The 23,348-nt window shown below is 42.3% G+C and overlaps 1 protein-coding gene across 1 annotated transcript in view; it reads left to right on the top strand.

Annotated features, from left to right (window-relative positions):
- The window catches only part of CAPN8 (calpain 8), a 30,722-nt gene extending 8,595 nt beyond the window's left edge, over positions 1 to 22,127 (top strand). Inside the window, exons 3-21 of the mRNA XM_026844643.1 lie at positions 2,076 to 2,194; positions 3,294 to 3,427; positions 3,734 to 3,902; positions 4,786 to 4,869; positions 6,310 to 6,395; positions 7,738 to 7,812; positions 8,849 to 9,009; positions 9,717 to 9,892; positions 11,888 to 11,899; positions 13,542 to 13,750; positions 14,332 to 14,344; positions 14,979 to 15,044; positions 15,971 to 16,028; positions 16,586 to 16,650; positions 17,871 to 17,939; positions 19,243 to 19,321; positions 20,231 to 20,347; positions 20,970 to 21,028; positions 21,909 to 22,127. Of these exons, the coding sequence (XP_026700444.1) occupies positions 2,076 to 2,194; positions 3,294 to 3,427; positions 3,734 to 3,902; positions 4,786 to 4,869; positions 6,310 to 6,395; positions 7,738 to 7,812; positions 8,849 to 9,009; positions 9,717 to 9,892; positions 11,888 to 11,899; positions 13,542 to 13,750; positions 14,332 to 14,344; positions 14,979 to 15,044; positions 15,971 to 16,028; positions 16,586 to 16,650; positions 17,871 to 17,939; positions 19,243 to 19,321; positions 20,231 to 20,347; positions 20,970 to 21,028; positions 21,909 to 21,932 (1,775 nt within the window). The 3' untranslated portion in view covers positions 21,933 to 22,127. The remainder of the gene's footprint in view (positions 1 to 2,075; positions 2,195 to 3,293; positions 3,428 to 3,733; positions 3,903 to 4,785; positions 4,870 to 6,309; positions 6,396 to 7,737; positions 7,813 to 8,848; positions 9,010 to 9,716; positions 9,893 to 11,887; positions 11,900 to 13,541; positions 13,751 to 14,331; positions 14,345 to 14,978; positions 15,045 to 15,970; positions 16,029 to 16,585; positions 16,651 to 17,870; positions 17,940 to 19,242; positions 19,322 to 20,230; positions 20,348 to 20,969; positions 21,029 to 21,908) is intronic.
- The last annotated feature ends 1,221 nt before the right edge of the window (positions 22,128 to 23,348 follow it).

The following is a 23,348-nucleotide window of genomic DNA, read 5'->3' as shown; positions in this document are numbered from 1 at the left end:
AGCAAGAAAGTCTAGGGTAGCTGAGAAAATGAGGGCTTCAGTTTTAACTTCATAAGGCTTTTCATTTTTCTCCTCTGAAGAGACATTCCCCAAGACTTATCACCATTATTTCTACCTCTCTGAGCAAAAGCAGGAATTATAACAGCATAAGGCATACACCTGTACCAAGGAAATCCTCAAAGAAATAGAAGTAAAGCAGATCTGAGTGTTCTCAGTCTCATTTTTTCCTGGGAGAGGAAGGTTCTTAAAGCCTTTTTCTCCCCAACTTGTGCTCGCTTAGCTTTGCTTATTTTATACATAGGTACCTAAGTCTAGGAGGAACCCTCCAGGCCAATGAGTCAAGCCCTTCCCCACAGAATGCAAAATGATTGATAATTAGGTTGAAGATGAGCTTGAGAAAGTTTTGGTCATAGTTGTTCTAGAGGCTGAGGCTTTTGGACTCTCTTTTTTATTTGTACATCAGCAATGTTTTCCTGCTTCCAGTTTAAAAATCTCACAACCCTTTTATTTTAATTTATCTTCTCCTTTGCAAAGGAAATCTTACCTTTCAAGCAAGAGCTCTTGGCTCAAACAGCTTTTCTGCAAAGTGGTATTTAACCTGCTTCACACTTCCTCTTCAAACATCACTTGCGTAGGACGAACAGGACAAATTTTTTTTTAACCTCTTCTCATAAGAAATGCAGGTGGATTGGAAGAAGCAGGCAATCCAGTCATTTTCTACCCCCTTTCAGCTTGAATGCTCTCTCCTGAACGCGGCAGCCAAGATAACACAGAGCACTCCTAGCATAAGGCTTAAGCAGCACCTGATGTAATAATAGTAGGTTTTCCCTCTTCATTGGAAATACCTGGGCTGGCATACTGGGCAAATCATGCTTTTTGTGCCCATAATCCAATCAGCCAGCTGAGGTGGTTGCAGGTCATCACACCAGGGGTACTTCTTTACAGGTATTTCTCAAGTCACCACTTGCCTAACTGGAATCAGCTGTTTCTTGCTCAGGTCATAGGAGGCACCTGGGTACCTCCCCATGGGGTACAGGCAGCAGAGAGCATGCAGCACCAGGCAAGACCTCTAATCCTGCCTTTACAGTTATATTCATCGTGGCACTAATTCATAAATCCCAAGTCAATATAAAGAGTTAACTGCTGCTCTAACATATTCAATCATGCTACAGATTATACTCTTTCCTTGGGTTTTCTGTTAGCTTATCTCCACTGAAGCAAGAGCTGTTATGCCAATCCCTTCTGCAGAATATGCACCTACACGAAGAAACTATGTTTTAGCACAGATAATCTACAGGGAACCAGGAAAATGTTAGTACCTTCAGAGCAGTTTTGTATTCCTAGACTTTCTGCACGCCTCAGAAATAACATAGAACCACAAAAGTTCCTCCTGCTGTTTGCAGTATGCAAATACTGTAAGAAATCCATGAGTCACTGAGTTTCCCAGGGGCACCACCTTTGGTGTGATAGAGGCGTCTACCTACCTAACCTCCAATCCCCAACAAGCAGTAACCAAGCCAGCAAGCAGCTCCAGCTGCCAGACCCACAGCCTTCAGGGAGGGCTGGGCACACCCATCGTTTCCAGGATAAGGAGTGGGCCAGAGAAAGGACTCACCTCCTTGCAGAGTTCCCAGGAGACTTCAGCTTCCATTAGACTCATGGGTACATCTGTAGTAACAGCCCTAAATTCAAATTCAGACCTTCAAAGAAAGGGCTAAGAAGGAATAGCTACTCCAATGTTCCTGCTATCCATCAAATCCTCTCCAAAAGAAAGGAATAAAAGTCCCACCACTCTCTTATCAATCAAGAGCTTTTGTCCTCTTCTAATGACACCTTCTATAAATATAATTATTGATATTATTTAGATTATAGATTATTTAGATATTATTTATCTAAACAGATAAATAACAAAATAAGACTAGATTACTGAATCAATACTGAGTCTAGCAGCTGCAAAGCACTTAATACTGTCATTTTGTTCTAGGTGGGAGCATGACATAATGGTGTAAGGATCAGCTTGGCAAGCCCTTAATTATTAATGAACTTTCCTGCCTTGTAACAATATGTGTTTATAGGTGATTGCTGGCTCCTAGCTGCCATTGCATCTCTCACTTTGAATCTGGACATTCTGTACCGTGTTGTTCCCAAGGCTCAGAGTTTCCAGAAGGACTATGCTGGGATCTTTCATTTCCAGGTACAAATATGATCAAGGTATTGAAAATAAAAGAGGAAAATGCTAGTATTTAGCTATAAGCAGATTTTTTGTGTTTGGCGCAGGATAAATATTCAAAAATTACAGTGTGTAAGGGAAATTGGTTGGGGAGAAGGAAAGAAAAGAAGAACGGGGTTAAATAATGTTAAATGACACCTGCTCACTGGCTAGGTTCTGCTGTCTTACAGATGACAGAACTCTGGTGAGTTATACAGGTTTTGTAAACTGAGCCAAACAATTACACCATGTGGGTCAAGCCAAGCTCTATTGCTTCTGACTGTCGAGAGTGAATTCAGGCTGATGCAGTTCCTCATCCTTCCATTCCCTCCTTGAGGCTTTGCCTGGATTTCCTTGCCAGCAGCGTGTTGGGACTGAGCCAACCTGCTTTGACTTAGGGGTTAGGGTCAGGTATGAGCAGTATGGATTCACTCTGCAAAGCTAAAGGCAGTGTTTTGGTGAGGACATACCTATCCTATCCACCAGCTCATCTCAGTGGAGGGGTTATGGTGTGAATTATCTTCTTTCCTTTCAAGACTGCATCAGATTCTGGAGTAAATGTTTTTAGTGTTCAGGCAAAAAGTAGCATTAGCAATATTTCACACATTTCCCAGTATTTTCAGAAGGGATTAGCACCACTGAGTACTTTCCATTTGGGTGACCTCTCCTTGCATAATTTTTACAGGGGCATTGTTGGGTTTTTTTTCAGTGGATTGGATCTTGAAAGAGTAGACAAGAAAAGATATTTTAGAGTATTGTGTCTACACGGTAGCTTTCTGGACTTCCACCATGTAAGTTCCACATGGAGCACACACAGTGTTTCAGATGCTATGTGCATCAGGTTGCCATTAATATTACCTACCAGCAAAATTTAATACAGCATTAAGTAACCTGCTTGGCACTTCACAGAGCTGAGAAGAGTTTTCCTCTATTACAAGGGTGAGAGGAGTCCAACATGGAATAAAACCTTACAGTGACTTATCCAGGGGGAACTGATGACAGGTGAAGGGGTAGGAAGGTGGTAGTGTGGATCTGTTACGTGAATATTAACCCTCATCTTCTTTCCCTGTCTTCTTTTCATCAGTTCTGGCAGTACGGGGAGTGGGTAGACGTCGTGGTGGATGACAGGCTGCCCACCAAGAATGGAAAGCTGCTCTTCGTTCACTCGGAGGAACGCAACGAGTTCTGGAGCGCGCTGCTGGAGAAGGCCTATGCCAAGTAGGGTGGCTAAGCAGGAGGCAGTGTTCCAGGGTGTGCAGAAAGTGACTACCAAGGCAGTTGTGTTAGACACAATGCACTTCACACAAATGCAGCACCTGTTTCACCCACTATTTACAGTTTTCTCTAGGTCCATGAAGGGTATTGCCAATTATCTGTTTCAAGGGGCTTTACTTCTGGTGCTCCAGCTTACCCTGATGACCACATGGACTGAGAGATACTAAACTATAAACCCTTTTTTTCTGGAGTGACAATGCTTACAGGTAGAGATGGCCGCTTACATAGCTCTTGTCATCTCTCCCACAGGTTGAATGGCTCTTATGAAGCTCTCGCAAGAGGGTCCGCTATGGAAGGCTTTGAGGATTTTACTGGAGGCATCTCTGAGTCCTATGAGCTGCGAAGGGCTCCTTCAGACCTGTACCAAATCATCCAGAAGGCTCTGAGAGCTGGATCACTGCTTGGCTGTTCCATTGATGTAAGAGACTGCTACCACTTTACTCTCCTTTCTCCTTTTCCCAGGGCTGTGGTCCATACTGTATCAAAAGCTCAGACAAATGTTAGACACATGTAGGAAGGTCTGGATTAAAAGCAAGCTACAATTAATGGGAGACTTTTATTGATTTCAGTTATAAAAGCTTTGGATGAGGTTCTAAATAACCAACTCTCATCATGCCTCCCTTTTTACAAGGCAACCCATAATGATACTTAGAACCATGAACTGTGGACTGGTCTTCCCAAACTCTGTTTTCATTCTCTGAGTATCTTATTCAAATTCTGTGTAATTTCAGCTCCAGACATGACTGCCAGAGACAAACTCTTTGAGACACTTTGTTGTAGCCTGTAGTCTGATTCTGGCTTTGGTTTTTAGTCCTTAAGATTATTGGCACCTGTAATACAAACTCTCTCGAGTTACAGATGATGTTTGTACATGTTTTGGAAACTTCATGCCTTTCAAATTCCATTGCATTATCTTGTTTGCAATCCTGGTTCATGGCATATGGGATTACCCAAGTTCAAATTTTGATATGCTGGATCTCAATCAAGGCAGGCTAGAGCTTAGTTCACGTGAACATGTTTGCAGGTGGCTGGGTCTGTTACCTGAGCTGGAAATTTGATTTAGAGATTTCATTGTACATTCTTGAATTTCTGCTGTGCCAAGACTGCATATTTAGGGGCATGAAACTGTGGAGGTGAACTTTTGCTGTGGATCTCACCTTTATTTAATATACTTTGTATCAAGAATATTGATATTCTTTGTGCATACCACTTTGGATATCTTCCTCCATATTAATTTGCTTGTGAAAGCTGAGTTCATACACAATATATAGTCTTAAATGTGTATACTTTTATCACCCCAGAAAACTATTACATCTGAAATAGAAGAAATTACAAGTCTGCAGCTGGTGAAGGGGCATGCTTACTCTGTCACTGGAGCAGAAGAGGTAAGCCAGCCTGTCCATGACCATCATACAAACCAGCCTGGGTTTGCAATACTGCAGCACTGTTTTGCCAATTATTAGGCCTAGCATAAAGGACACAGCCAGCATAAAGATGAACCAAAACTCAAATTGTATTTGATACCAAAGGGTCAGTACATGGGTGAGCACTGGGGGTACAAACAAGTCAGATTATACATAATTGACATCAATCCCACTGACCCCAACAACACCACTGCACAACCAACAATGGGTGGAATAAATGGTGAAATGCAGTCTCCCATAGAAGGGACAGGAGACAACCGAGTCAACAAGCCAAACACATAAGACCAAGGAAGCCACATACTGAATCTCTACACAGCCGATGTTTACAAAGGCCAGACCTGACTGGAGCCCAGTTCCAGGGAGACAGGAGCTCCTACCCCAACAGGGAACTCTGCACAGGGCATCCACCTCAGAGACAGACACTGCCCCTTCCTGCAAGTGGTCCCAGCTTTTATCCCTAAGTGGGACACCTGCCCCTTGGTTACTTAATGCAGACACCTGGGGCTCCTTTACCTCATGGCTCTCCCTGCAAGGCCGGCCGCACCCTGGAGGGAAGCTTAAAGGTAAACTCACCCCCCTTTGTGAAGGGCTGTGGGAATCACCCATATGTCAACCTTAATTTGGGGCTTGGGGTTGAAACCCCAGCATTTCAAGTGCCTTCAGCTTTCTGATGTCTTTCTATGACTGACCAATAAAAATGTTGCTAACATGCATCCTCTTACAGAAAAAAGAAAGCACTTGTCCTTAGCAAGGTGGGAAGCTCTATACTGGTGTTTATATATAGTATACCGTGTGGTCTGTAACTGGTATTGTACCAACAGACTAGAATACAAAAATGTAAAGCTGGGCTAAGCTGTTACTGAAATGGAGAGTAGGAAAAGGAGAAACAGGAGAGGAGGCAGCTGTTTCCCCAGGTGATAATATTGCACCAGGTGGGAGCATGTACTTTGCCAGTCAGTGCTAATGGGAAAGGAGTAAAAGCCTCTTTCATGAACTCAGCTGTGAGTCTCACCTTGACAGTGAGTCCTAGATAATCCTGCTCTTCTGAAACTGGAAATCATTACAGAGGTTTCTGTGCCAGATAACCTCCTTCCAACCTTGCTGTGTTGTGCGACATCTCTTGCTTTCGAGGATGTAGATATTCTGCTGTTTTGTAGCCAGTGTTTTTCCTTGCAGGTTGCTGTCATTATATGAAATGGTGAGTGCTGCAGCTAATGGCTCACTTGGTGGCACAGGATAATGTAAAATAAGGGTGGAAAGCATCTAGGTGTCTTTTACCTATTGTAAATTGTAATGGACTGCATCACTCAAGTACAAACTTTATCCTGTCTGAAAAGCAATTGCCCTGTGATGATTGGAATAATGGAAGTTCTCAGGCTCTGTTTGTTGTGGATCTTCTAGGTATATCACCGAGGACGGCCAGAGAAACTAGTGAGGCTTAGAAATCCCTGGGGTGATTGTGAATGGACTGGAGCTTGGAGTGATAGGTAGGTTTTTATATGACCCCGCTTCTCTCTCTTCAGTGTATTTTGGTATTTTTTAAATTAGGACTGTGCAGCTATTCCAACCACAAAGCACATTTAGGAGAGATACTAAATCAGTTGAAATAAAACACTATTAATTTATTAGCAAGGTTAGATATTGATCCGTTCTGCACAGTGGTCATCCTTCCCTGCCCCAGGCAGAGCTTTCTAATAAGAGAAAGCAGCCCATGTTTTAATTGTGAGTTGCTCAATGCAAGCATATCCATGTCATTTGGCAAGATAACTTTTCTCAGATTGATCCTACTGATGGTGCCAGGACCTTAGTAGAACATGCAAACCAATTCCATCCCTGGGAATTACAGCAGGGGTAAACCACTGTGCCTCTGTTTTAACTCAGGTTGCATGGCTCTAAATCTGACCAGTATTTGGTTTCTACTGGAGAATCTTGAAAAAATGGGGATGTTGACTAAGCTGAGGCCCAGAAGTTTGAAAATCTCTCAGAAACTGTCTGGGTTTCAACTATCTTGGAATCTCAGAAGAATGGCAGTGACACCACCTCTTTTATTTTTATATTTAGAATAGCATACATTTTACTTCCATATGGGCCACAATATATTTTTTCATGCAACACTGAGATTTCAGTTTCCTGTCCTGACTGCAGTCCTGGTGCTGATGTTGTAACATACTTAAGGATAGAAAATAGAGATAAACATCAGAATTATTCTTACTCTTATAAGAGCTACTTTGCTCAGCCACAAGATAAGCTGCCTCAGTCACTCACACGTGCCATATCCTGATTTTGTTAGACCCCTTTTACTATGGGACAGCCCTGCCGAGGCAGGTGCAGAACTCCATTTTCATATGGGAGCAGACCAGAGCTGGATCCAACTTGCTGCACATTAACATCAGAATGGAAAGAAGTGATTATGTTTTCTGTAGTACATCTTCTAATTCCACCTTTTTGGTTTCTAGTCTTTTTCATGATCCCAACAGCAGAATTTTATATAATTTCCCTAGGGAGACTATCAGGCATCCCAATAGATATTACAGTGGAGAAACTCTGCCTGACTCGTGTTACCTAATCCAGCCAGTCTGCAATATTTGTACATTCTGGCACTGGCAGCAATGATTCAATTTAAGGTTTATTTGTTGCAAATACAGTTGCAGTCTGATTCCAGCCCTGTATAGTCAGGTTGCTGTGTGTACTGCCACTGGGAGGGGCAGAAGGTCTAATTGTTGAAGAAATACATACTCCTTTATCAGCTGTAACAAAAGAGCCTAACTCTCTGATCTCATTGTAGAATAAAATACAACTGAACAGCTTGCTTTTGTGCTTTGTCTGCAGTGCTTCTGAATGGAATTATGTTGATCCCAAACAAAAACAGGCTCTGTTTAAGAAAGTAGAGGATGGAGAGTTTTGGTGAGAATTGTTCATTTAGCTTAATCTTTTGGACATTTTATGTGCGTGTTTGTTCTTTAAGCAGTACTTTTAGTTGGATGGAGAGAAACTGTCAGCACCAAGGGGGTTAATAATGGCATGTTTGTGGTGTTAGCCTCTTGTTTATCTCCCTTCCCATTCAAATACTACCTTTTATTAGAGCTTGCATAACTCAGTGCTTATCCAAAATGTAGAGACCAGATGGTAATAAAATTAATGAGGTGGCAAGAATGAACCTCAGCTGCTCTACATTTTGAGGTTTGGGGTTTTTTTCTCTTTGTTTTGGCTTGTTGTGTTTTTTTTTCCTAAATGCTGCACACTAATGAAAAAGTTTAGATTACCAGCTTGGGAAGAGTCTGTTTACCCAGACCTAATGGAAAGCCCATCCAGTTAGCTGATTATATGGATCAGTACTGAACCCATGTCACTCTGTCCTAGACTGGAAAGATAAATGGCTACTGTCTTCCAGCACAATCAGCAATATGGGCCATAAGGCACTGAGAAATGAGAACAGACCTCTGCTTGAGGCATGAAGTGATCAAGGTCTGTCATTCATGCAATCCTACTAGGAATGGTAAAAACAAACATCAAAGATAGAATTAAAGCAAAACACCAAACTGGGACTGTTGTACAGTGATACTTTCATAAAAGCCAACTCTTAACTCCCATTAGATGGCATCTCCCTGCACATTTTGTTCCACCAATTTTAGTGAATTTTCTTATGAAGCATGATCCATGAGGGACTGCCCAACATCTGGGGATGACAAAAAGTGATATGACTGAGCCCATAATGTGTAACAACTGTCGAGAACCACTGTCTCCAGGAGTTACAGATCATTCGGGGAGTGGGAAATTTTGTTTCCCAAAAACAAGTTCCAAGTTTCAGAGTTCAAGTAAATGGGACTTTGGGCAGCTTTGTAGTACTGTTTTTTTGCTGCCCTGATGGGAGAGACATACATTTGCAGTCGCCTCGACTGTTGCAGGCTGATGGACTAACGCTAATCTTTTTGTGTGCCAGGATGGCATTTTCGGATTTTCAAAGGCAGTTCACCCGCCTTGAGATCTGCAACTTGACTCCGGATACACTGACAAGAAATGAGGTCAAAAAATGGGACCTGACCCTGTTTAATGGACAGTGGAGACGGGGTTCAACGGCTGGAGGCTGCCAGAACTACCAAGGTGGAGACCCAGCCAAGTGGACATTTGGTGAAATACCAAACAAACCAATCAAAAAATAAATGCTTGTAAACTGAAGGGGGCTTTGGTGGGAAGAGCTTGAAGACATAGCTCTGTCTGTGGAGTTTAGACAGTAAGCAAAAGCTTCACAGTCTAAACAAAGATCTAATTCACACATTTCCTTGTTGGGGATTAGCAACCCACTAAGCAGTTAATTCATGTTTTTTTTTTTTTTTTTTTTCTCTCTCTCTTCTTTTCCTGATTATAGAGCTTTTGCTACTGCCTGGAGTAATCCTCTGAAGGGCTGGGTAGGCCAGGAAAGTGTCACAGTTCAGTGGCAGTGTTGTTTCCCATTCATTTTCAGGTTAGACCTCTGGAGAGGCTGTCTGGCATTTGGTCCTCTTGCAACAATAGCAGCCTCGGCCAAGAACGTTTCCTGAAGATAAATGAGTGGCTGGAATTAACAATATCAGCTCCTCCCTGTTGGTCATTACTCCCCAGGAAATACCTTGGTGCTCTGATTTGCTATGGCTCCAATTGATATTTAGCATAGCTGTGAAAACATAAAACCCTGTAATGTAATGGAAAGGACTGGAAAAACTCCAGGGAAAAGTCCTCCCAAAGAGATATTCTCTGTAATTCTAGTGACAGCCATCTTGGCTACAATGACAGCAAAATCTCCTTTTTTGTCTCATCCTGGGAATTCTTAGCAACATACTGGACCAATCCCCAGTTCAAAATCCGGTTGGATGAACCAGATTATGACCATGAAGGGAGTTTGGATGAGTCGTGCTGTACTATACTGGTGGGCTTGATGCAGAAGAATCGCAGGAGACAGAAGAAAATGGGAGAAGGTCTGCTTTGTATTGGTTATTCGCTCTATCAGGTAAAGTTTGATGAAAGGCTTTATTCCCTGTTCTGTTACTCTGGAAAAAAATTAACAATGTGCTACGTCTTGACATTCAGCACTACACTGCAATAAGAACTGGATTTTGCAAGATGATTCAAATCCTTCTCTCATTTCTTCCTGACCCACATAATATGGGAAGATTCAGATAAATTTAGGCTCAATTTTTGTCCCACTTTAACAGGAGAGCAGTGTAAAGCTAGAGGCAATAATTTAGGAACAGTCTAACTGAGAGCCTTCTCTTACAAAATCTGAATGGGGGCAGGCTCAGGGTGCCTGGCAATTCCAGATAAGTGTTTCTGATTACAGCCTATCATTAGTGCTCAATAGTCACTTTCTTTTTTTCATTATTTTTCCCTTGCATGTGAAAATTGTTTTGATTCATTGTCTACCATGCTTATTGTTATGGTTCAGTAATTTATTTTTTTTTTTCTGATTCTCCCAGTGTTGCTTCTGTCTCTAAAAATATAATGTAGGGAAAAAATATACAGTGTCACCTCTAATTTCTGTGATGTGAAGGGAGAGAAGCAAATATAAATTTTTCTGACCAGTATTATCATTCCCAATATCCTATCTGGAGAAAAGCAATTAAATGTTGTATAGATTCCACTGGATGAAGATCATTAACCAGCACAGGTGGGAGCAGATGGGAATGTCTGGCTTTTGCTAATATATCTTGTGCAGGATGGTTCAAAACTAGGATAGGTTTTCCCTAGTGCCTAAGTGTCTGCATACACAAATCGTTCTCACTGAGCACATTTCTGAGTTGCCATCTGCGTGGTGCCAAGCACCCTGGCCTATTGGCATCCTGAATTTGCACATTAAGGATGTTTGTCTGCTCATATCACCGAGTACCACCCCGGAGAAGTGAGCAGAGCTTTTGTGCTTTACATCCATTTCATCCCATCTGCCTCTGTGATCTTTTTCATAGCAAGGTAGACTTGGTGACTCTTAAAAACATGAAGACTTTCTTTTGAAAGACATGGCTGCTAAATCATCTCAGGTAGATATCCAGCTATGACCCACGTTACTTGGGTCACACACTGTCATAAATTTACACCATTGCAGCTGATGCTGTGACTGAGGAGGTCCAGTTAGGACAGCATGGATGATGACCTAAAGCAGATCTCTGTGCAGGAGAAAGTGAAAAGGTGTATGCTCAAGTCTACCTGACCTGCAGAGCTTTTGTAAGTCATGTAGTTCAAACTGCCTACTGACAATGTGTGTCCGTCACTGAGTTCCTGGCCTTCTACTATGTTGGTTATAAGGAACAAGACCTGAGATCTCAAGGGGCCATCTCAGACCCCAGAATCATTGTACGGATGATATTTTCAAAAGCTCTTCTGGGACTTGGGAGGACATTCTCTTTGGCTCTCATTGGAATCTGTGCTCTCAAGACAACTAATTGCTTTTGGAAAAGCTACCTTATATTTTGAGGTGTGAATTAACATAGCAAGTTAGTTAACTTAGAAAGGACCAAATCTTGAAATTTGTTACTTGTTATAATTGCCTTACAACAATCTAATCATCCTCAGGCTGATTGCTAGTGATAGTAGCCTCATATTTTCATCACATTCCAGTAATAGTAGACTGGTAGATTTTAGGTCTGCTGTAAAAAAAATTGTCAGTTTGGTTTTGGTTAGCAAAGTGGGGTTAACTTGCTGATTTTGATGACTGAACAATTAAAGGCTTACCCACATATTTCTAGCCAATACTGTCATTCATGCCACCGTATCATGAGAAAAGCAATTAAATGTTTTATACAATCCTCTGGATGAAGATCCTGTTTTTCCTTTGGAACAGCTCTAGCACAAGCTAGAACTTCATGTATAACTGATACTACAATGTGTGGTTGTAAATGAAAATGAAAATAAAAGTGTCTGAAGGAGGCTTTATCTGATTTTTTTTTTTTTTCCCCTTACTGATGGATGTAGGTATGTGGTAACCCTTTAATATCAGCTCTTTTTCTTTCAGATTCCTCAGGAGGTATGTAATCTCTGCTGAAGACTTTTAGCCTCCAGATGTACTACCAGGAAGATGTCTTCCTTACTAATGACAGATTTTCTGGAGAGAGCTCTGTTCTTGCATCACTAGACCAATATCTCAAGTTCTGAATAGCCATTTCCAAGAAACTGGGCACAAGACATCCGAGTCCTGATCTTGACTTTATATATACTTGTTGAAATTTGGCTTCCACTAAGTTTGTATAACAGAGGTCAGAATTTGTCTATTTAGTACAGGTGAAGGCAGAACAGGGTCTCTGCACTCTAAAATTGAGAAAATGTAGCTAATGTTTACAAGAAATGCCAAACTCTGTGGATCCATTCCTTTTATAGTTCTGAGCTGGGGCTCCTGGTAATGAACAAACCCTGCTCAACCTTCCCTAATCCTCCCAGATGTCAATACTGAGGTAAAGAGACTTTTCATTCCTGAAGAAAGAGACCCCGGAGGTGTCTGGCAGTAGGAATAGCCTGTACTCATTACTGAGGTCCATCAGCCTGCACTGCCAATTTTCCCTCAGCTTTTCAGCCCTTTTCTTCTCTCTCAGTAAATGAATGTGTGGTCATGTAGCAATTAACTGTGTTCTTTTAACAGCTTTGCAGATGCAAAGGGAAAATGAACTTTATATGTTGAAAATATATGGATCTGGCTTCTTAATCTTTGCAGTCTCACTTAGTTTGAGTGAGGAGAAAGGATGAGGCTGTTGTATAAATACCAAATCCAATCTTAGTTTCAGAACACAAGAGGAAAAATATTTTTCTACAGTTTACAACAGAAAAACTGAATGATTATAAAAAAAGTTTGATAACATCTTTGTATGCTCTGATCTCAGACAGCCAGAAACCTTGTCCAAATGCAATGATCCCAGCCCGTGTCAACCACACTTTTTGCGGATCATTGAATCACACTTTCTGAGACACATCCCTGTGGAGCAAAGGTCATGAGTAGGAGGTTTATAGCAGAGATGTTCTTACACTACTGTTTCTTTTTACATCAGTGTTTTGTTTTATGAGCTATGCAATGTTTCACTTGCTCAAGAGTATATTGGTATTAAGTGTCCACATAATCCAAAGGAATATTCTTAGTATTACTAATAGAAGTTGAGTAGATCATCTAATATGGCTCCAGAAGTCTCACTCTTGTGACTACTACTTTGTCCTGTTTACTATCCTTTTCTGTCTGTTTAAAGAAATCAGAGTCTAGAATTCTTATGCAGTTAGGAGATTTATCCCATACCATAAGTTGCTCAAAAATATTCTGAAATTTAGATTTGTCCATAAACAGCCTGTGAAAGCAAAACCTGCTCAATACATGGACAACTTAAGTACCACAGGTACTAGTTTGACCAGATATGAGCACACATTAAGATCTTTTTATTTATTTCATACCAGAGGTTGTAAAGAGGCATGTGAAAAGATAATCTTTCTAGAGAAGGATCCTTGCCCCTTCTAATTATCTGCCTGACAGTTTCCCATGGCAGAATCCTGGTAGTTATTTTTTATGCCGTGACTCATGGATTTATTATTTGAAAAATGTGAGATGGCTTTAGAGCACTGAAACTGAAATAGAGTGGCTGGCTTACCAGTGAATTGTCAAATGGTTTCTAACAAAAAAACGTTTCCCACAGCTGGAAAATAACACCGATGTTCATACAAACCGTGCTTTCTTCGCAAGGAACAAACCAGTATTCCAGTCTGGTCATGTCAAGATGCGTGAAGTCTCCAGTCGCATAAAGTTGCCCCGGGGAGAGTACCTCATTGTGCCATCCACTTCTGAGCCTTACAAAAATGGAGAGTTCTGCCTGCGAGTTTTTTCTGAGAAACAGGCTAAAACGCAGTGCGTATCTTTTCTGTAAAGCCTCCTCTTCTGCTGGTGAAGCACAAAAAGGAAAAGGTCAGGTGTTGCACCCACCACCTGTGCTCTATCTTTTCCCTTAAACAGCAAAATAGGCCCATTTCTAGGACCAATTTTCTTACGTAGTCTACCATATGTGACACACTCATCCATGGTAGAGAGTCATGGCTCTTCAGGTGGCCTCCACCAAGCACTCAAGTGGTTACCAGATCGCTCATGTCTGTGAGATAAAAGTTCCCACAATATGAATGAAGGATTTTGGAGTATGGCAATAAGCAGATGATTTTAAAAAGGGTTGTATTAATAGCAGCCATTGAACGAAAAAACAGGAGTGTGGATACAAGACAAGAACAACAAGGCTGGATTTCCTGAGGAAAATATCTGCAAAGAGTGGGACAAATAGAGGTGGGATGGGGAGCATGGGAAGCAGGAAACCTGGGGGCTTGTTCTGTGCATTTATTAACACCTTATATTAAAACAGCTTGTTTTGCTAATTATTTTAAAGGCAAATGATAGACTCATCATTTCTGATTGATTGTGGGTTTTTTTCTTTTTTTCCTTAGGATGATTGGTGATGTGTTTTTTTTTTTTTTTTTTTTTTCCTAGCAGACTTTTTCTTCAGACATGGAGGCAAAACAAGGTCAAGATTTTTATTTCTCCCATGAGCTGGGATCACAGTATGCTTTTGTGCTCAGGAGACATATTTTTTGGTTGTGGGGATTCTTTACATATCTCCATGTCTTAGTTTCACATAGAATTTCATGTACCTGGGCCCATGGGGCACAGAAGCAGCACCCTTGTAGCTTATAATGTCCTTCCATCGAACACAGGTGGGGGGTCATGGAATGATCCCTTCCAGAGAAAGAAATAATCTTCCTAATGCCTGAGAAAATTGCAAAAGCAGCCTTCCAAGGAACGGCTGAATTGCTATGGCAGGGTGCAGCAATATTTTCACTGCAGCTATTCTATAAAAATACACTGGTAGCAGAAGAAAACTTTTTTGTCAGTCTTAGAAAGCATTTACTCCCAAATGAAGCCAATTCCTGTCGGGTCATGATTTAAGTAATGCTTCTGTTTTGCCATTGTTGCAGAGCAAGTGCTCATTTTCTGTTGTGGTAAATAGTACCCCGTAAAGCTGCTTTACAATATCCACAGCTAGTTTTCTAGAACCACCTTGTAAACCACATTCTTGGTCATCTCTTTCCTCTAGCCCCATGTCGATAACAAATATATAGATGATGAGTTCAAGACTCTGTTCCATAAGCTCTCTGGAGAGGTAAGTGGATTAAAGTGAAAAGAAAAAGACTGGGACCTCTCTGTTATGATTATGCAAATATTTGACTTGCCGATTCTTTTTACTGTCTGGTCTTCAAAAAACCAAGCAGTTCTCCCCTTTTATTAACTCACAGTTTCAGTTCAATTCATTTTACAACAGAGCAGTTTTACTACATTGTTCCTCTTATTGGTGCAAAATGTGATTTATTCTCTCAGTAATGCAGTGCATGGAATAACTTTGGAAATAGGGGTGATGGGAGTGAGGACTGTGAAAATATTATCCTACAGTGAAATAAATTACCTGTGGAGTTAGCGTGTAATTCTGACAATTGCCTAGTTGGCCAGTTCCTTCCTTTTTGTTCAGAAGCCCCAGGAACTGGAAAACTGTTGGCTGAACTTTCTCTCTATTTGTTTTATTTAGGAAACCTCTACAAAGCCCTGCTGCATTAGCCTGTGGCTGTCATGTCAGATCTTCTCTTAAAGAACAGGTGGCCACTGGCATTGGAGAGGGAAAACATTATGATAGTTAGGAAAACCTTTTTGAGATTTGAGAAGGCAATTTTAATATTGTTTGGTTATAGTTTCCATAAGCCTGGAAAATCTCAAATGCTCTCCTGAACCTCTTCATCTGAGGGAGAAGGCATTCACCCAATTCAATCAAACCTCTTAAAAATATTAATATTTATTGGGTCACATCACCATGGCACCTAACAAAACACTTCCCATTGAAAAGGCTAGAAATATTCATGGTTTCTGAGGATCTCCTCTATGTGATGTCTGATGGTAAAGTGTTAGAAAATATTTAAAGGTTTACATGCCTTAGGTATGGAAGGAAAATAGTCTCTGAATGTCTGACAGCAGATGTATATAGCTTGTTTCAAATAATTTTTGTGTTAACAGCTAAGGTATGTTTTGTTTTCTGTCCAGGACAGTGAAGTGACTGCAGTTGAACTCCAAAGTATCCTAAACCGGGTTTTGGCAAAGAGTAAGTAATGTTATGTAGTTGCCCTTGAATGGAGTTGAGAAGCTTGTGCTGAAATGGTGACGCACAAAGTTGCTATTAGGTCAGCAGGAATGTCTGTGCCTGGGTCTATCAGCACACAGATAGGATCTGTGCTAACAAAACCTGCCCTATCAGTAAAGGGTGATGAAAAACTGAGTTTGTGTGTTCCCTCAGCCGAGTTTTTCCTGGCTTGCCGAACCTTCTAATATGTAGGGGAAAAAGTACCACCTGGTGCTCCCCTTCTAAGCGCTGCCAGCTGATGTTCTGCAGAGGCACTATATTCCCTGTACTTTCTTGGGAGGAACATCATCGAAAGATACTATTATGCTGCTGCATAACTGCTCCAAAACCAGTAACATCCCCTGCCCCTGTGCCAAAAAAAGCCATGTTAATCAGCTGAAGGACAATAGTGGAAGGAATGGCAGTCCATTTACTTTGCTAATAAGATTTTAAGGTGGCTGACATTTCCAAGGGTGTCTGCAGAAAAAGACTTGTCTAAAAATATTTCTGACTTGGATTTTTACTTCCTTTTTGTACAGGAAAGGATATTAAAACTGATGGATTCAACATTAACACTTGCAGGGAGATGATCAGCCTTTTAGATGTATCCTTTGAATGTCATTTCATCACCTTTAAAGTTTCTGGATCTCCTTTGAAAAACTTCCCCATGAGGTGGGCTAAGTTTGCACTTCCATTGTCCAGACACATGGCTGGAGGCATAAAATTCAGCCAAGCGGCTCTATCAGCTCAGGGTGGCAGAAACCTGAACCATTTAATCATCGGCTGCTTCTCTAACCTGCTCTGCATCTCTCATCACTTAAACTTTCCCCTAAAAATAGCAGGGAGAAGAAGCAGGGACCTTCTGCCTGGATGCACCTGTGCAGTTTTGCATGCATACAGAGCGTGCTTGGCAGGAGGCAGGTTTTAAACACCACCTCAGCTGCCATCTCTAAGTCAGGTACTGCTTATAGAGCACAGAACGCAAAGCAGCAGAGACAGGCTGGAGAACCTGTTCAAAGTGGGAAGGATATAGGTACAGGCTGTGCCTCCCTCCCTTCTGCATACCTTGTAGGGCACATGGGAGCTGATAAACTCTGCCTAGCCAAGGGAAAAGGAGAGGTCAGCACAGCTGCCCAGTACTCCTTTGATGTGATGGGAAGGTAGCCGGTGCACTGGGAGGGTCATAAGCCATGTTGCCAGGATTATACTAATGTTGGTCTCATGACATGGTCATGTCGAGGTCAGCAGGGATTAGCTGTGGATCACTGGCTGTTAGGAGAAGTGATGCCTTTGCCCTACCCTCCACAGGCACCCCAGAACAGGGCAACTCAGTAAGTACAGTGTCATGGGGGCCAACTCCCTGTTTCTGCATAATTTTCCATAGGAAGGAATGTACCAGACCCTGAAGGACATGGGGGAGGACTGTGTAGTCTACTATTGATTTTCTCTGTTCACTGGCAGTTCCTGCCTCTGGTTTCTAACACCTGTCTGCTGAGAGGCCTGTCCTTTCTTTCCCTAAGGACTCTAATCTACAGTTAACTGTACAAAATGCGAGTGGACCTAATTGTGATTGTATATTTAGCAATCCCATATATCATTCCTTGAGAGTGCACATAGCCTAGAAATTCTTGGCATGCCTTTAGCTAAGCAAATGTAAAGCTGTGGGCATGTCTGTGTGAGATGGAGATGCATTACAAATCAGAACTAATATGGCATTAAGATGAAACTGTGATGGGTGATTTGTTTTTATCAGAACTGATTGGTGTCCAGTTTTTCTAAGGATACAGGAATCCTGATTTTTGAACCATGCCTTAACATCCCCAGACCAATGGGACCAGCACCTTGGGACTTGTGGAATTCAAGACACTTTGGATGAAGATTCAAAAGTATTTGGTAACAATATTTCTGACTGTCTCCCCTCTCATCTCTGAAGTTCAGATCCAAAACTGAGATAGGGTTAAGCCACCACAGGCAGATACACTTGAAACCTTCCGTCTTGTGGCTGGAGTTTGTTCCAGGGCTCACAAACACCTCTGATTTAAAGAGCACAAGCAGATCCTCTTTCACCTTGTCCCCACCACTCTCCCTAATATGCGATACCTTATGGAAAGCCAGATTAATCCTCTTTCACTGTTGGCAAAGAGAGGTCTCTCTGCTGTATTAAAACTCATATGAACATATCTCTGCTTTTGCAGTATGTTCCATTGCCAGCTGAGCACTAGCAAACACAAGAAACACATATTTTTAGAACCTACAAAAACCTGGCTTTGTGATTTTTAAATCTTGTAGAAGTGTTGAATTATTTTCTGGCAGGGGATTTAATATCCCAGGAAGTTCACCCAGAATCAAGGAGTCTAAAGGAAGGTCAAATTTGGACCTGCTTTGTTTGACATCCCTTTCAGGCAAGCCCGCTGCTCCCATACGTGATGGTGGTCAACACAGAGCATCCGTCCTGGAGGCTCATAAAGAGGTGTTGGGTTCATGAAGCATCAGCTCTGTCCTAGGGCTGGTGTCAGCAGAGAAAGCCCTGAGAGCCATTTCCATTCTGAGCTGTAGGTCTGGGTGGCATCTATTTCTGGATAATAAACCTGCTGGCAGTAGGAAGCATCTGTCATCATGTCTGAAATATTAAGCAAAATGGACTTTGCCTGTTGCAGTGTTTGCCAGATGATAGGATATTTTCCTAAATGGCCTGTCTGTCACCATGTAACATGAAGGCAGGCAGTCTGCCAGCCCATGGGAATGTATTTCCCAGTCTGCCTTGCTTGCCAGTAGCTACTTGAAACATTTCCCTTGGTCAGGAATGGTTCAAAGAGTAGGAGACAGGGCTAGTAGGGGCAGCCCCTGTCCCAGGCATCAGAAACCTGAGGCTGTATCTGCACAGCAGAGTGATAGTGTGGACACAGCAGAGGTTGGCACGATTGTCCTGGCATTAATCTAGCTACACGAGGAGGGAGGAAGGCAGGGCACGGGCTTCAGAGTGGACTAGCAAACAGAGGTTAAACCCTAAAGGACAGATGATTATTTTATTCTGGCTGCTAACCCCTGGTGAGCCTTGTGTTACCATGTCTCCACTACTGCTGTTACCCAGCTGTGCAAGCCAAAGCCTGCCCGCCTGTGCTCACACCACCACATTGTTGCGCGGGTACACAGTGAAAGGCGATCTTCCCCTTTCCCTTGTTCCCCTCTGCTGCAGGAAATCTATAAGAAAGTGGACAGGGACTACTCCGGTACCATTGACTCCCATGAGATGCGAAATGCCCTCAGAGAGGCGGGTGAGTACACTGCTCAGGGACACGTATCGGATCGCTGAACATCAGAAGAACAGTGGAGCATTTTAATGGCTTTGCTTCCCTTCCGTCTGCTAGATCAAGCATTGCCAGTGCCATTCTCCCTGACTGTCACATACTGATACATCCTTTTGCTGTTATATACATCAAAACCCATCCTCTGTTCTGCATTATGAACCACTGATATTTTCGTCCATGCTGTGACCATTGCTTATCCATCTGGCTATTGCTTGCTCTATTTTTGGCCTCATTATTTCCCAATCTAATTGTCCTTTTTCAGACCTATGTCCAAATCCTCTTTTTCCTTCATTTCCTCCTATCACCTTTCTCTACAGTAGAGAAGGTGCAAGCCTGATCAAGGCATGCCCCAATGATGTCCTCTCTGATGTGTGCTATTCACTTTTGGAGGAGTGCTTGCCAGCTCAGGGGCATCTAGAGGAGCACTGTTATTTTGATCTGTCTTGTGCTTGGTGGAGTTTATGTGAATGATCCAGAGACAGAAATAGCACTAATATGGGCCTGAATAGAGCCCAATGTGTTATGTGAGCAATTGGCTCTACTGCAATCACTGCTATTCAGCTGCAGCGCCAAGACTCACTAATTAGGGGTTTATCTGGGGAACATAGGACTGGTTATACTGTGAAACAATGTGAAATATACAGTCTGAAAAAATGCTGTGGGAGAACTTTATGCCTCTCTTCACCCAGCACAATGGGCTTTGGAAAGGACCCACTGCAGAGGTGGGTGATGGAGTCCAACAGACCTTCTGGGAAGAATAGTCCTCAGTCTTTTACCCAGGTCTGCCTGCAGCTGCAGCAGTCCATGGGCGAGTCACATCAAAGACAGCATGTTAACCTGCTGTGTCAGTGATTCGTGTGCTTCCCGTGCCTTCAGGTTTCACGCTCAATGATCAGATGCAACACAGCATTGTCCTCCGCTACGCCTGCAGCAAGCTGACGATTGATTTCGATGGCTTTGTGGCCTGTATGATCCACTTAGAGATCCTGTTCAGTAAGTGCCTCTGTTCAGCAGCCAAGGGGAATTCTGAAAACTTTGGGATTTCATTAAGTATTTGCTACTTTCACAGTATTTAACTGTGAATGTAGCAAATTGCATGGAAATGTGAGGGTGCCAGCAAAAGCCTGTCTGTTGAAGAAAGCACCAGAGAAATAGCAAAAGCCTTTCTGTCTCAATGACTATGGTGAGTGGGGAACATGTTTTCATAGCCTACTGTGCTCTTCTGCTGTACTTTATGGTCGGTGCTCTGGCCCCCAAGTTGTCCCAGATCCTGTAAACGGTACCATTTATCATTTACAGCCCTTACTCGGACCTGATTTACAGGTTTGTCCCTGGATCATACCAGATGGTACCACATCAGATTTTATAACTGTCCTGCTGCCAATTCTCAGTTTGCTGATGTAGATCTGACTATTCTGCCTCGTGAAACAGCTTAGAAATTACTTGTAAGAGAAAAGAAGAACAGCTGTAATATTATCTTACAGAACCAGTCTAGATTTCCAGTAGATCATGGCAAAAAGCCAGACCTCTACATTTTGTGAGACAGTATTTCTCTACATGCCAAACTCCATGGCTTATATCCAATTTTTTTTTTTCCTCCTCTTCTACTTTTCAGAAATGTTCCATCTCCTGGACAAAGACAAGAGTGGAGTCGTCCAGCTCTCTCTGGCTGAGGTGAGAGTTGTCAGACTGAAATACTGTCTGGTTAAACTACAGAAATGGACCGCACTAAAATACATTTATTTAAAATCACTATTATAAGTGGTAAACTCAGTAGTGGTTCAAAAGGAAAGCTTTTTATATGAAAAGGTTCTTCAGCTCAGAAGGCCTGTCTGAATTAGTAGAAGGAACATTATATGAGAAAAAAAAGTAAAGATACATTCAAAACCCCTAAGGTTGCTTGAGAAATGCTTACACAGTCTGTTTCACTATCTACTTTTAGAGGGCAGTGGTCAATTCATTAGAAAACACACAGCAGGGAACTGTTCTTGTCTGGCAGAGAATGTGCTGATCAACCTGACAGAATTAGAAGAGACCTTTTAAGATGCCAGGTCTTTTTTTCCCCACATTGTTTTTAATGCAAATTTCTCCTGTTGAAGCTGTAATAAAAGCAATCAGCTTGAGTCTTCTCTTTGCAGAATACAAATATATCTCAGGAAACAGCTGGAAGAGGCCCCAAGAGGTCCATCCAATTAGTTCTCTCAGCTGAAGCCTGGCTCGAAGGGAGGAGGATGGCTAGGGAGCCCTGTGACCCTCAGTCACAGCTAGTTAAATCTAGCTGAAATTGGACATTGCATACCCTGACCCTAGGATTTTTCAAAGCTTGCCCTAGAGAACTGGTCTTCCCTCAGAACAGACCCTACTTGCAACATCTGAGGCTCAACCTGGCAATAAATTTCCCCAAAGTTCCAGAGCAGGTGGATTCTACATGTACAGTAAATTAAAACACAGGTCCAGCCTTTCCCAGTTTGTTCTCCCAAGTGTGGTAGAGTGCCCTGGTGGTATCCTGTGGGCTTCCAGATGGTCTGACTCCTTGTTTTTGTTTCTTCCTCAGTGGCTGTGTTGCACACTGGTTTGAACCATGGTCAATGAATACAGCAGAGACCTTCTGAACATGGAACCACTCATTTGGCTGCTCCTTGCAGTGAAAAGCAGAGAGAGAAACTTGTTTTTATTACTGGCAAGTAATTTTAAAGCCCACTGAAATTGATTTCCTCTCAGTTATAAAATAAATGCACTCTTGAACAAAAAAAAAGATAAACAAATCAAACAAACAAACTCAATCTCCTTTACTTCTGCTGTCCATAGAGCATTTCTCTGTGTCATGCTGAAACGTCACAGATTTTGACTTACTACGTATGGTCCCAGGTGACTTTGGTTTGACTTCTGACTGTGCGTGGAAGTTCAGCATTGTTCAAAATCCTGGAAAGGATCTCCATTGCCTGCAACATCCAACGTATGTTTCACAGAGAGAAACCCATGCTCAGAGCATGGCTAAGGTTTGTGTTTCCGCTCTGGCTACCTCCCTTCCCAGCCAATTCTCTGCTTCGGCTGTGCCAAACACCCACAGAAGCTGGGGGTGAGGAGCTTGGAGCCAGACAATGAGCTGCTGGAAGCACAGGGAAACCGGACATGGACACAGCCCTGAGGGTGAACAGGGAATCAGGCAAACATGATGCCACTCTTGGGAATCCAGCAAACATGATGGCACTCCTCCAAGAGTCTTGGCTCAGTCTTTCAGGAAGAGGAGGGAGGATGGAAGGCCATAAGCAAGTTGCTGCAGTTGTTTTAGCTGAGATCTTCTCCTACGAGTGCTTGTCCATACGTGTATTTCAGTGTGGGAGTTTTAGGAGATGGCTGATTAGAGCTCAGAAGCTCCCGAAGGCAAGCGTGAGGGAAGGAACATAAAATGTGCATGTAGGGCATCTAGGAGGTTGAGTGTGCGAGGGACCTGCAGAAGTGGATTGTGATATAAAGAAGAAACTGAAGCTAATAGTCACTACCTAACAGTGTCATGGTTTCCTAAGATCTTATAAAAACTTTGTCCTTTAAAAAAATCTCTCTGCATTTAATTTCACAGTATTATAAACAGTAACTGCATAGCAATGCAGGCAACATAATCTTCTAGCAATCTTTTTTAGTAATCAGAAAATATTTCTGTAACTTGCAGTAATGATCTGACGAGATGACATGTCTTTGACACCTCTCTGCGGGAGTGAAAGGAGTGCAGGCAGAGATCTGTGTCCCCAAAGCAGATGTGGGGCCAAGGGTCCATCCGCCTCTTTCTTCAGCACTCTGTTTGAGAGGGGCCTTTCTCCATGCATGCTTGTTGCTAAGCACTTTTTTTAAGTAGGAAGAAAGCTGTTGCTCGGTTCTCATCTCCAAACACAGAATACCTCATGACAAACCCCAAGCCTCTGCTTGACATCTCCCAGTGTTTCTTCTTGGTGCTGATTGCAGCTGTCTGTTGCAGTGCATGGTCTGCCCTTCTAAT

This window comes from Athene cunicularia, assembly GCF_003259725.1.
Source record: "Athene cunicularia isolate RWA chromosome 3 unlocalized genomic scaffold, athCun1 chr3_part1, whole genome shotgun sequence".
Lineage (NCBI taxonomy): Eukaryota > Metazoa > Chordata > Aves > Strigiformes > Strigidae > Athene > Athene cunicularia.
This window is presented reverse-complemented; position numbering and strand designations above follow the sequence as displayed.